Source organism: Benincasa hispida, chromosome 12 (assembly GCF_009727055.1).
Source record: "Benincasa hispida cultivar B227 chromosome 12, ASM972705v1, whole genome shotgun sequence".
NCBI classification, from domain to species: domain Eukaryota; kingdom Viridiplantae; phylum Streptophyta; class Magnoliopsida; order Cucurbitales; family Cucurbitaceae; genus Benincasa; species Benincasa hispida.
Genome location: NC_052360.1, coordinates 20,260,884 through 20,275,037, shown reverse-complemented (window position 1 = coordinate 20,275,037; position 14,154 = coordinate 20,260,884). Strand labels below are relative to the sequence as shown.

General features: G+C 32.9%; 2 protein-coding genes across 2 annotated transcripts; both read left to right on the top strand.

Annotated features, from left to right (window-relative positions):
* The first annotated feature begins 1,299 nt into the window (after positions 1 to 1,299).
* LOC120067760 (CDPK-related kinase 4) lies at positions 1,300 to 4,926 on the top strand. Its single transcript, XM_039019328.1, has 11 exons — positions 1,300 to 2,039; positions 2,198 to 2,328; positions 2,420 to 2,461; positions 2,544 to 2,652; positions 2,755 to 2,833; positions 3,049 to 3,345; positions 3,457 to 3,566; positions 3,829 to 3,933; positions 4,020 to 4,082; positions 4,261 to 4,428; positions 4,517 to 4,926. Exons 1-11 carry the CDS (start codon positions 1,605 to 1,607, stop codon positions 4,649 to 4,651), a joined length of 1,674 nt encoding a protein of 557 aa, XP_038875256.1. The 5' UTR covers positions 1,300 to 1,604; the 3' UTR covers positions 4,652 to 4,926.
* Positions 4,927 to 5,154: 228 nt separating this feature from the next.
* LOC120067761 lies at positions 5,155 to 6,386 on the top strand. Its single transcript, XM_039019330.1, has one exon. It carries the CDS (start codon positions 5,817 to 5,819, stop codon positions 6,261 to 6,263), a length of 447 nt encoding a protein of 148 aa, XP_038875258.1. The 5' UTR covers positions 5,155 to 5,816; the 3' UTR covers positions 6,264 to 6,386.
* Positions 6,387 to 14,154: the final 7,768 nt, after the last annotated feature.

Below are 14,154 nucleotides of genomic sequence, written 5' to 3'. Positions count from 1 at the left end.
ACAATTCTATCAACGTCTATCATTGACAATTCTAAAATTTTGCTATATTTTGTAAATAGTTTGGTTCTTTTTTTTTTTTTTTAATATTTGAAAACAACCCTAATATATATTCCCCAACAATTTTTAATTTCAATTTATAATTTTTAAATTAATAATTCAACATCTAAAATACCAAACTATTTAAAACGAATGGTTCCTTGAGAATATTTTGAGTTTCTTTCTTAGAAACAAGTGCATAATCTAAATAATTAAGATACCGATGCTGTGTTTGGCCCAAAAAATTGGAAAATAGAAGTTGTGAACTTCACTCATAGTTTGATCCAAGGAATTTGTGGATCTAACTACTAAAAAACTTTAATTTTGTACCTTACTAACTCCTTACATTATGGGGGTTCACAACTTTTTAGACTTTTGTAGTTTTTTGGAACTCACTATTTCCCTCGCTGCAAATACTTCCTGATTGTATACTTTTTTTTTAATTTTTTTTATTATCCAGCAAATGTGAATATGAGATTTATACCATTGAGTGCAAGCAAAAGAATAGATATTTTTATTGTAGAGATATTTCGTATCACACAATATTTATAACTTAACTATTCAGAAATATATCCACTGAGTCTCCAAAATTTGTATAGCTCTCAGTTATTCGATTTCAAAATATTACATTTTGATCGAATAAGTTTTGAATATAATTTTCATTGTTGTCTAACTTTAAAACATTACACTGTTGGCTCGAGTTATTTCTAAAAAGGTCATGGTTGGCTGATATGGCTAATCTAAATATAATTTAGTTAGTGAAGAAAGAAAGAGAGCATAAAGTCCCAAATGGGGAATAACTTTCCACATTTAATTGCCACCGAAACGGACTTGGTCCAATGTACCTGCTACCCTTTGACTTCTATCGTCTCCTTTTTTTTCCTCTTTCAATGTTCTTTTATGATTCAAATTCCCAGCATTTTCCATCCATTTTCATTTATTTTCAAACTAAAATGCAAACCCCGATCTCAACTGTTGGGTTTTTCATAATGAGAAAACGAAAACAAGTTTTGTTTATTGCAACAATCAATATTTATTTTATGAGAAACAGCAGTACTAAAACTTAAAAAATGTCACAGAATCGATCATAAAAAAATATTAGCTACAATTCTTGTGTTTCTCACCTCTTTATTATACAAAAAGTAAATTTTAAAAAAAATATTTTTAAAAAATACGTATATGAAGGAAACACCCAAATTTTTCTTTAGATCATAAACTAAAAATATATATATATATATATATATATATATATAATTTTGCGATTTCACAAGAAGCAAACTCAAATCTGGAAGGGGAGGAGTTGAAAGTAAAATTGTTGGTCACCTACTAAATTGACGGAATCGTATGACCACGTGTCAGCATCCTGTTCCTCATTCAAGTTGATTGGACGGCCAATCATCAGCCCTCCATCATTAAATTTAAATCAAACAACACCGTTTCTTCCGATTACTGCCTTCTTTCTCCCTCCCACTTTCCAACCTTCATTTTCAACGCCTACCTTCTCCTCTTTCTTCTTCTTCTTCTTCCCCATTCTCTGATCTTGCAACTTCCACCTTAACTCTTCCTCCATGGGACACTACTGTAGTAAAGGTGTTTCTGATGTCGCTGACCCCACCTCCAGACCCCAGCAACATACCCCGCATTCCACGCCCAGCCCATTTTCCAGCCCTCTCCCCCCTGGCATAGCCCCCTCTCCGGCCACAACTCCGGGGAGGAAATTCCGATGGCCTCTCCCTCCTCCTTCTCCGGCCAAGCCCATCATGGCCATTCTACGCCGGAAGTCGCGCAAGCCTTCTATACCAGAGGATGACCAAATTGAGGAAGAGGAGCTGGGAGAGGTTCAGTTGGATAAAAGCTTCGGGTACTCCAAGAACTTTGCAGCAAAGTTCGAGCTCGGGAGGGAGATCGGGAGGGGTCATTTTGGACATACTTTTTGGGCCAAGGGTAAGAAGGGCGACCTCAAAGGAAACCCTGTGGCCGTTAAAATCATCTCTAAATCTAAGGTTTCCTCTACGTTTCTCAATATTTCAATCCCTTCTTCTTGATTTGATTCATTTAAAACGTGAGATCCTAATTTACAATCCAACTATAAAAGTGGGAACAAAAGAATTTCATGATTGATGCTTGCTTCTTTAACACTAAGTGATATTTGGGTTGGCAGATGACATCGGCTGTTGGAATTGAAGATGTTCGTAGGGAGGTTAAGATATTGAAAGCATTGTCTGGGCATAAGAATCTCGTCCACTTCCATGATGCATTTGAAGATGCGAATAACATTTACATGGTTATGGAGTACGTGTTTGTCTGCTTATTCTGATTACTCAATCAAGCTAATATTAGTTGACTTGATTGCATAACCCTTTTTTTCAACTTTTGGTATCAGATTGTGTGAAGGTGGAGAACTGTTAGAAAGAATAGTGTCAAGGTAAAAAGGGTTTTACTTCGTTCACTCTGAGAAAGCGTAGCGTAGATTATCTTGATTCCAAGTTCATACCTTATATTTGCAGAGGAGGAAGATATCCTGAACAAGAATCCAAAACTATTGTTGTGCAGATCCTTTCTGTCGTCGCATTTTGTCATCTACAAGGGGTAGTTCACCGTGACTTAAAGCCGGAGGTAACATGTCTAATTGTAGCTTCAAGTAATTATTTGGCTCTGAATATACTTCCTTATTACTTGTTGTAACTAGTCGTTGTCAAAATTCTTTGTGCATGGCAGAATTTTCTTTTCTTGAAGAAAGACGAGAACACAGGGTTAAAAGTCATTGATTTTGGTCTATCTGATTTTGTCAAGCCAGGTAAAACTTGTTGTCCTTGATATATGCTTTTTCCTTTGTTCAGTTCGTTAAATATTTGCATATATTGTGAAAGATTGGTGGAGAGAGATTCATTATGATCCAAGCTTCTAGGTTGTACTTGAGAAGATGCTGCTTTCAAAATTCTTACTTTATTTTCACTTTGTCATCTCACTGGGGGCGAGACTGTTTTCACAACACCTATAGTGCTTCTGCAGATGAACGTCTGAATGATGTTGTTGGCAGTGCATACTATGTTGCACCTGAAGTTCTCTACAGATCTTATAGTTTTGAAGCAGATATGTGGAGCATTGGTGTCATAGCATATATACTGTTGTGTGGGAGCAGACCTTTCTGGGCAAGAACTGAATCAGGAATCTTCCGTTCCGTGCTAAGAGCCGATCCTAACTTTGAGGATTCCCCTTGGCCTACCATCTCTGCAGAAGCTAAAGATTTTGTGAAACGTCTACTGAATAAAGACCACAGAAAAAGAATGACGGCAGCCCAAGCTTTAAGTAAATTCTTCTGCTATTCGTTCTTAGGTTCCTTCTCTTTTCAAGTACGATTAATATGTTATGAAAGTATATTTATTGATGAACGAACAATATTGAACCTTTGATTCACAGCACACCCGTGGTTACGAGATGAAAACCTTGCTGTGCCTTTGGATAACTTCATATACAAGTCAGTTAAAGCATATGCACGTGCAACTCCTTTCAAGCGTGCAACATTGAAGGTAATTCTTAAAATGAACTGTTCAAAGTTTGAACTCCAACAGTTAGTTCCCCCTTACATCAATCTTAGACAGGAATTTGTATGCATAATTCTGTTTCCAACTTCCAAGCACTGGTGATCTGTTGATGAAAGTGAACATATCACCTATATTTGATATAGACGCTCTTGCTATGCAGTTTCTGTACAGCGTTTGGCGCACAATAATGCATCATCAACTTTAATTAGACAGGTCCATTTACTGTGGCATCTCTACATTATTGCAGGCACTTGCAAAAGCTTTGACAGAAGATGAGCTTTTCTACCTCAGGACCCAATTTAAGCTCTTGGAACCGCAAAATGGATTTGTGACCCTTGATAACTTTAAAGCGGTTAGCCTTTTGCCATTCTTTTTGCTTTGACATTTATCTGTAATTTTTACTGTTTGATGCATACAACATATTATGAGCTTGTACAGGCTCTTGTGAGAAACGCAACTGAAGCAATGAGAGAGTCCCATGTTGGTGACATTCTAAAGATCGTGAGTTCACTTTTACTTTTGGCCTTCATTTCATTTTAGACATCTTTTATATTAATAAGGTTGCAAAGTGAGTATAGTGTCCTGTCTGCATACCAAGATCAAGTTTACATTTTGGCAAAATGCTTTCCCCGGCCCGGGATGATGTTCTTTATCACTAACATTTCCAACTTGTATTAAGATGGAACCTCTCACTCATGAGAGAATGGACTTCGAGGAGTTCTGCGCGGCCGCCATCAGTGTATATCAGCTGGAGGCTGTTCCGGGATGGGAAAGCATTGCCACACGAGCTTTCGAGTATTTTGAGCAGGAAGGAAATCGAGTCATTTCAGTTCATGAGTTGGTGCAGGTAAGAAACCGTTTGACGCTTGGAATTACTACATTTTACACAACCAACAAGAACTGTGAATTGAAGTGCAAGTTTACAATGTGTTCAGGAAATGAATCTGGGTCCTGCAGCTTATTCATTTCTCCAGAATTGGACAAGAAGCTCTGACGGGAAACTCAGTTTTTTTGGATTTACAAGATTTTTGCATGGTGTTACAATCCGCAACTCTAATACAAGACATTAACGCGCACAGCAGAAGCAGATAGTTAAATACCTGTACACCTCATATTTTTTCCTGCTCTCTTTGTATTCTCCATTTGATTCAGAGCAGCTTCAAAACACATAATAAAGAGAAGGCTACACGATTACGAGATATATATAGAAAGAAATGAGGCTGTAATATAAGTATTGTATTTTGCCAATCCTACCATCCCGTTCTTTGGAAAATCTTCCAACGTGTATAAACAATTCAGAAAGTAGAATACAGATTTTACTGAGAATTACCAGAGTGATATGTCCCATGAAATTCTTTCATGCCAAAAGTATCCGTTCATCTGAAACTCAAATTTTCAATTGAAATAAGTCTTCATTTTATTTATTATTATGTAAATGTAAATGCATTGATTTAGTCTTGACATAGAGGGCTATATATATATATATATATAACGGCGTGAAAGATGGAGAAGTTCATACAGAAGCAAAGATATAAAGGGATGAGTTTAGGAAATATATGAATAAATGAAAGTAGAAAAAGTACGAATATTGAAAGGGAAGGGGTCGGATGAGGTGATGTTGTCCATTCCATGTGGGGTGTGGATGGCGTGGTTGGAAGAAGTCAATGATGGCATCTGGCATTCTGCAATGCAATATATTGTCAGTGGAAGAAGCATAATAATCCTTTTTTAAAGAGAATTTGACTTTGCGTTATTCAAATGAGGTTTAATTTACACAGAAAGACGCGTGCACCAAAGCTGTTGCTGTAGCTCCCATTGCCAGAAAGAATAATCAAAAGTTATTACACCCTTACAAGCAAAGCAATCTCTAATCTCTATCCACCCCCTTGTCCCTTCAGATGCATATCCTCATTTCAAAATTTCCAAGTCAAACAGGCCAATTTAAACAAACAAATACCCCAACGGGGGGTTATATTATTTGAACTATAACAAAGAAGCAACAGAAATTGATGATCATGTTTAAGGCTGAAAAAGGCTCATATATCATATATGATACAGCATTCAATGTTGACCGTCACAATATATTTTGAATGTATTAACAGAGGTAAATCCAATCCCAGAAATCAATTGCTACTGGCTTATGTGTATCAGAAAAACAAACAAACAAACGAACAAAGAAAAAGCTAAAACTAAAAAGTAAGGTTGGTTTGGTTTGGTTTTTCGTCAATATCAGCAATGAGGATGAGAAGAATCCCTAAAACAGGAGACGGGAAGATGGTGGTGGTGGTGGTGGTCATGGTGAATAATGCCCTGAAGGGTGCGAAAGTCGTCGACAGGGCAAGGAATGGAGATGGGTCCTTTCTGATCAAAGCCATACTCGTCCTCGGCCTCCTTCAAGAGCTGGACAAACAAAGGATGGTTGACATAAATAACAGGAATCACGAACCGCTGTTGCTCTTGGCCAACAAGAATGGCCAAACATCCCTTGGGAGTCTCCACCTTGTTCCGATGGTGGTGAAAGTGAGGGAAATGAATGTGGAAATGGAAATTCAGATGGAGGAGGTGCTGATGATGCTTGTCACCGCCGCTGCCGCTGCCGAACCCCATCGGAAGAAGCTGAAGGCAAAGGAAAGTGCTAAAGAGAAAAGGGCCAAGGGTGGTATGAGGAGATTGCGAGGGTGAAGAGAGTGAAAGAGGAGCGTGTGAAGGAAGATGGGATATTGCTCATTGACGCTTCTTCTTCACCCTAGTTAACATATACGATTAATTACAACGCAGAGGAACGAAGCATTTAGGAGCTGCGGACGCGTGCTATTTATACCCCAATAAACTAAACCCAATTGAATGTCAAGTCCGAGTCCGTGTGAAAAAGCAAACCAAAGGTTCAGGCCCTCGTTTCTCGTTTGCTTAGCTTCCACTCCAAAAGGGTCGGTTGCTCTGCCCCTTCATTCTTCTCCGACGCCAACTCGCAACATAAGTTCGAAATATTGATATTAATGAAAATTTTAAAAAATATATATTATGAAAATTATTATAATTAGTTGATAAAATCTTAATTGTCCCTTGGTTAGATTATAGTTGGTTGTTTTTAATCACAATTTTTATGAAATATGACAATATTTAGGTTACTATTGTAAATGTCTCGATGCAAAAAGATAAATTTTTAAAAAAATGGAAAATAATTATAAAATAATATAAATTTTAAGAATATTTTGAAGTGAAATAATATGAAAATTTTAAAAGTTTTGGATGGTTAAAGAAAAAAAGATCACATCAATTTAATTTCGAGAGGAAATTATGTGAAGATTTAATGAAAGAAGTTTAAGTAAGGTTAAAAATAAATATATGTGTAATTTTTGTGGTTTTTTCAAATTCAATTTCTTAAAAAAATAAAGTTTTGGATCGAAAATAAAGATAGAAATTGAGAGAAGTTAAAAATTATATATATAAAAAAAATAATACATAAAAAAGCTTAATCTTTTGTTCAAAATGATATTGACATGTGAAACTATAAATTGTATATAACCAAAATTATAAAATTGGAAAACTTAAATTAGATTAACGTAATTAATTTTTAAAAATCAATTTTTTTCGAAATGTCGAAATTTCTCAAAATCTTCCAAATATGAAATTGAAATATCTTTGAGAAAAAAACAAAAATTTCTAATCAAAATTTCGAGGCGATCCAAATAAGGAGAAATTTTAAACTACGTTATGCAACTTTTATTTAACCAAATATATACTACGTCAAATCCTTCTCTTTTTCTTATTCCCTCTTTTGTGGGGGTATTTATTCTTTTCAATTTAATTTTAACTTTTCCTCCTTAATATATTGATTTTTATACTTTCTTTTTTACTTTTCTCCATTTACCACTTCAACCTTTCAAACCTCTCAAATTTATTTTTACTATCTACCATGTTGATCCAGTACATTCTATACTTCATATCCTCATATCCTTTTAAGGGTCTAAATTTAATTTTTATACCATCCATGAATCTTTAAATTCATCTAGTTTGCATTATTTATTCTAAAAGATCGTTTGGTTTAAAATTTTATAGATGCCTATAAATAAATAATGTTGTTTTGTTATGTATAAAAATATGAATAAGATGTCTGAAAATATCTGGGAATGTGTTATATATATTTTTTTAAGCAATTGTAAATTATAAAATTCATTTCAATAATTAATTTTCATTGCTAATTTATTTTATTACATTAAGTTATTAAATCAATTTTAAGCCATTGAAATTTAATTAAGTTTAACCACTCGCCTTCCAGTTCAATATGTTTATTATCAATTAAATTTTTATATTGCACATTTATATTATCAATTTTTATAAAAAAAAAATTGATAATTAATTTAAATATCTATTTTTTCTATAGTTTTGTTCATTGAAGGGTTAATTGATTAATTATTTAATGTCAATTATAAATCTTGTTTATGTATAAAAGAAGTTGATATAAACTAATTGATTTTAAATCATCAAACAAGGTTTTTAATTTGAAAAAAATAACTATGATTATATATTAAAACTAGAAGTACAAGCGTGCAAGATTGTTTAATTAAAAAAAATAACTTATTTTATTATTAGTTAATTAATGTTTTTAAAAGACTAATTAATAATTTTAAGAAATCATTTACGATCTTAATATATACTACCAATCAAAAGGGATTTAAGCAATTATGGTTATTCATATATTTTTTTAAAAAATCATGCATTTTCATATTTATTCATAATAATAGAATAAATTATTATATTAGTACTATTACTAATAAAATTAATTATATATGTCAACTATAAATTTAATTTAAACATATTTATAAAAATTAAATGAATTAATTAATATCAACAAAGAAGATAAAAAATAAAATGGAAAAATAAAAAGTAAGAGAGAGAGAAAAACGGTTGAAAATTGAGAAAATTCATCTATTTGGGTGGTTATAAAAAACCCGAAATATGAAATACCTTGGAATAAGTAGTTGAAAATTTAGTAATAAAATATCATTTCTCATTCTCGTTTCTTATTCATGAAGTAAACGGACTATACGAGTATTTTTTTCCAAAATTTAGAAAGGTAAATGAAAGAAGATCATTTCTTGAATGTTTATCATTAATATCATTAACATATAAAACATTCATTATAGAGTGATACGAGCCTAAATTTAAGAAACCTAAATATAAAAGTAAACGATGGTTTAGATAATACTTGTTAATGTAAGATGGCCATAAAAATATTGAAATGTTTTGTTATAAAAAGAAAGGAATGAAATTTTGGGTGTCCTTTAATAATAATAATAATAATTTACTCGGATGTTGGATTTATTCATGAATTTTAAAAAACGATGAGAAATACATTATACTTTGCTTTAACAAAATTCGTTCATATCCGTTCCTTCTAGATGGTCAAACATTTAATATTACACGGACACCATATTTACTCATTTTATACGTGTTTCCTTTCTGGATTGTTGAGATTTTAATAATATTTCCCTTTCCCATTTTTGTATTCAATTATTATAAAATATTCAACTCATATACATTTCGATCTCGTCATAAATGAATAAAACTTATTTTTTGCTAAAAAAAGAATAAATCTTAATTTTGACTAGAAAAATAATATAAAATTTTGCAATGAATGACAAATCTAAAATCTATAATCAAAGCATTTCTCCAACTTGTGAAAAAGGGTATATATGAGATAAAATTCTCAAATTTATTTTTTCGTTTATTTCGTATTTCAATTTTGACTTTTAGCAAACTTAAGACTTTTTGGTATGTTATTCAACTAATATACCATGTTTAAAGTATACCAGTTGTATATTTTTTTTTATTGATTTTTTTTTATTTTTGTAATTTTTGTTTGCAACAATATGAGTTATTATTCTATTTAATTTGTATTTGCTACATTTCTATCCATTTTTTAGTTTTTTTCCTTTTTAAACAACTTGTTTCTTTCATTTTTAAGTACAAATGTACAATAGGAAGGAGAGATTCAACCTCAAGCTCACTAATACTCAATGTAGTATACTTTTTTTATAATTTTGTTGTGTTTGAAATAACTAGAGAAAAAAATGTTTTTTTTAAAAATCATTTTTTTTGAAACACTTAAATAACTAGTCATTTTCAATCGTGTATCGATAGAATATCAAATGTTTATCAATAGTGTATTAAGTGTGTATCAATAGTGCATCAAGCATATGATAGTAGTGTATCAAGAGTATCAAAGGTATAAAGTGTATATCGATAGTGTATCAAGTGTATATCAATAGTGTATGAAGTGTATCAAAGATATCAAGTGTATTATGTGAATTGAGCTCAATTTTTGTTATTTTTACAAAAGTAATAAATCTAGGCTATAAACCTAATCTTTCAAACTTATTTTTCCAGATCTGCAAGAAACCATTAAATAAAAAATCTTTCAAACTTCGTGTAAACTTATTTTTTAGTTTATTTAATTTATCGATTTTTACGTTAATTATATATTTTTTAGTTTATTTAGTTTATTGATATTTACGTTAATTAAAAAAAATCAATAAATTATTTACAAGGGCTATAGGAAGCGTTAAAGTAGACACCGACAACAGTGTAGGGTGACGTCGGGATGTTATAACATCCCAAATTTTCATGTAATTATCTTTAATATTTGGGTATATTTCTGTAATTTAGAAACTAAATTGAATTATTTTGAATAAGATAATTCAATTAAAATTGAGCATGATAAAGATTTGTTTTTATTTTAAGACGTAAAGGTTTAAAGGACTTGAAATTTATTGAATTTAATTGATTTGGAGATTTGGGATTTTGTAGGATTTTAGAAGGAATTGATTTTGTTTCGGTGGAAAGATGGAATTTAAAAAGCAAGAGGAAATATATATATATATAAAGTTAACTCCTCATTTGGCATGCGGAAAAGGAAAAAAGAACCTAATTTCTTCTGTACCATCTTTCTCTCCTTTGTGAGTTCTTAGTGCCCATAACTTACCAGCAATACAGTTCGTGAAATGTCGTCGCCGCCTAAGCCTTGAAGCCATGCAGATCTATCGTCTAACGTCCAGCGATCTTGTTTGTCTGCGCGTTTCAGCGTTGCTCAGGTCAAACTCGTCCGCAAGCCCTTCCGGCGTCGGCAATTGGTGTTTTGCCACTCCCCAGCCCATTTGTCTGTCGGTTAATGTGCACGTCATCGAACTCAATGCCAGTGGCCGACGTCCATCAGTCACTGCCCTGCCATGTCCACCTCATATCAGTCGCCGATTTCTCACAATTTTGGGAAAGTTTTGTGGTTTTTGTGGGTTTTTTTTTAAGGAATATTGAATGTCCATTGAATTTTGGTTTAATTTTTGGCTTACCCATATTGTGTTGATGTTAGAATCATGTTCAGAGGTCTTTCATTTTTTGTACTGAAGTTTTTTTTCAAAGGATTTGGGGTTGAAGTCCTCAATTGAGCATTGGGGTAGTTTTGGGATCAAGCCTCGAGTTGGGTAAGTTCAACACATTTGAGATAATTTGTGATTTAGGAATTTAATCTTAAAAGTTCAATTTGACTTTTGGTTCATGTTCTAGGATTTAATCCAGAGGTTGTGAAGGTTGATATAGAGAGATTGATATCTCACAAAATTGTTATTTGGGCTTTTTTTAAGATAAGTAATCTTACTACTGAAACCGGCTCGACATTTAATTTTATGATTTAGTAGATTCAACTAGATGTTATTGAGAAGCATGATAATATGTGGGACCTTGAGACATGAATTATGATTTATGAAATTTACTGAAAGTATGATGTCTTTAGTTAAGAGGGACGATTTACTCTCCTAACATTACAATGTTACCAGAAGCCGATAGGTTTCCTATTATGTTACCAGGTGTTAGGTTGAGTTAAATCGCTCACTAGATGACCATCTGGGATTTAGTTAATTAGATGCCTGATCTACTAGTATGTTGCATTTATTGGATGTAAGTTCATAGCCTGACTGTCGCACCCCTCCCATATTCCCTTCCTTACCTAAGAGAGGATGTGAAGGTATTAGATACCAACCCTCTTATGACATCTATTTCCCATCCTAACCCTCTCATAACCTATTCTCATAGACTTAGCATATACATCCTCATACACATGCATCAAAAACAACTTAAACTATATATATACATAACAAGAAATATACGTTACAGTGGGGTCCCATTCCTACCATCCCTTGTCCTAATATGTACATAATAATTATTTCTTTATAAGACAAACTCAACAACCTAGACTTCTCATTTTTTTTTCTTCAAAACTTGCACCTGAGTGGTAGATAATAGAACAACTACCTCCTAGGGAGTTGACCACTACTTAGAGAAAAAGAAAACATTGGAAAAGATGAGCTACTAGTCCAGTGAGTGACTTACTTTTATAAAATCATTCTCATTAAACATCAACCGACTCATTAACTCAAGAAATAACTTGCATGTCTAAACTCAACGTTTGGAAACATCTGAAACTCAAACCCTAACTTCCATTAAGAACATCGTAAAAACATCATTCTTACACATCATCAACATATATATTTAAAACATCATTCCTTAGCCTTAGTTGAAAGAGAACCATTTTGTGCAATCTCTCAATGTCGAAACCTTAGCTAATGTGAAGTAATCTCAACACATTCAGTGTCAACATCATAGTACCTACGTGCACATGGTAATACCCTAAATACTATCATACTTCAAGTATTAGGAGACTCAGGTACCTTCATACCTTCAGTATCAGGTTTCTTCATTATCACATCATAAAACATCATTTAAACATCATGGAAACATCTTAAATCTTGGTTCTACTCATCAAAACTTAAGTAACATCATAAATCTCTTTTAAAATTCATCACATAAAACTCAAAAGTTTTTCTTTAAACTCATCATAAACTCACTTAAAAACTTCTGAAAAGAAAGGACTATGCGTCCACATCTTTGCTTTAAACTCATACTTCTGTTAAGTTAAACAAATGCAGCGGAAGTATCAAGGATCCATAAGTATTCTAATTCACTAATTTTGGCAAAAACTAAAGCATGATGTTCATAAAAATGGGTTTTCAAAACATACCTTTGAAGAACTCTTCAAGAAAATCGTTGTTCAGTTGCTGTCTTCACTTGACGTCAACGTGAACCACCTCAAAGCCTTCCTTACTATGCTTTTGGAGCTTTAGGCAGAGTTGTGGGACTCAAGAACAACTTGTAGATGTAGAGAAACAAGGGAAGCTCACAGCAGCAAGTGAGAAGATAGCTTCTTCTTCACCACGATTTTTCTCTCTCAAAGTCTATCTTCATCATCCTTCTCCAACAACTCCAATCTTTCTTATATATCAAGATGAACATGCAAAGAGATGGAGTGTATGGCTTGCAGCTCATGCTTGGAGAATCAAGGTAGAGAAGTTCATGGTTGTGTGTGAGCATAAAAGATGATGATAATGGAAAAAATTCTTTTTTTCATTATGTATAAACATGCAAAACGATTTTTCATTTTATTTTTAAAATACAAAATGACTTTTAAAATCATTTTAAATTAAAAATTTATTTTCATAAATTAATTAAATTATATCAAATATTAAATTAATTTTTACACAATTATCATCTTTATATATTTAAATCATATTTAAATATTTATTCTCTTGTTCCGTTTAATTTGAACATTTCAAATTAATTTCTCAAGCTACCCTAAAGCGTACCCATCCGAGATGAATCGGCTAAACTTATTAGACCGATCTAACCCCTATTCGTTAACTAATGGACGATTCCACTAATCCCATAGCTGAACTCCCCTCACTGTAGATATATTATGTCCACTCGATATAACCATGATCAGTAAGTTAATCCTTCACAGTTTTTTCGTAATAACGACTGGGTCGAACCTCTGTTTTACCCCCGAAATTACCTCTTGTTCCTCAAGTTCCACTAATCCCCTAATGAATAATTGATTTTTGATCCAATCAACAAATCGAATCCCTTTCAGGCCAATGAGAGGGCGAGGCCTCTTGTTCAAGACCCAGAATCAGCACTTGAAGAGAACAACCTCTCTACTAACCCTAATCGGTTAGGAGTGAATTCCCTCTTACACCCTATGTTCCCAACTATTCATCCAGTCTCATCCCCAAAATAGTAAGCTTATTGAACATAGGCAATTGGTCTACTCTCACCATTTGCAGATCAAAGGATAATCCTGAACAAACATGAGTTCATAGTTAGCTCAAGATTAAGGTTAAGTTACCTAGGTCATTGCTTTAAAATTGTCAGTCTTAAACAGTAAACAACGTTATAAAGTAAGAGTGACAGGTTTCGTGGTCCGATCTTGCACAAAACTCATTTGCATAGGACACCCCCATTCCTCATGTCTCAATATGCACGAATTAGGATCACTTCATATGTAGCACTCTATAACACTTTGTAACAACTACAGAGTAGGCCGCATCCAATAGTGTTACCAGAATAAGGTACCCAATCTTATTCATATACTATAGATCATTTTGACTATTTATTTGAACCTGATCCACTTGTATGTCTCCACATAAAGTTCAAGTACTCATATAATAGTCAAGAGACTTAGGTT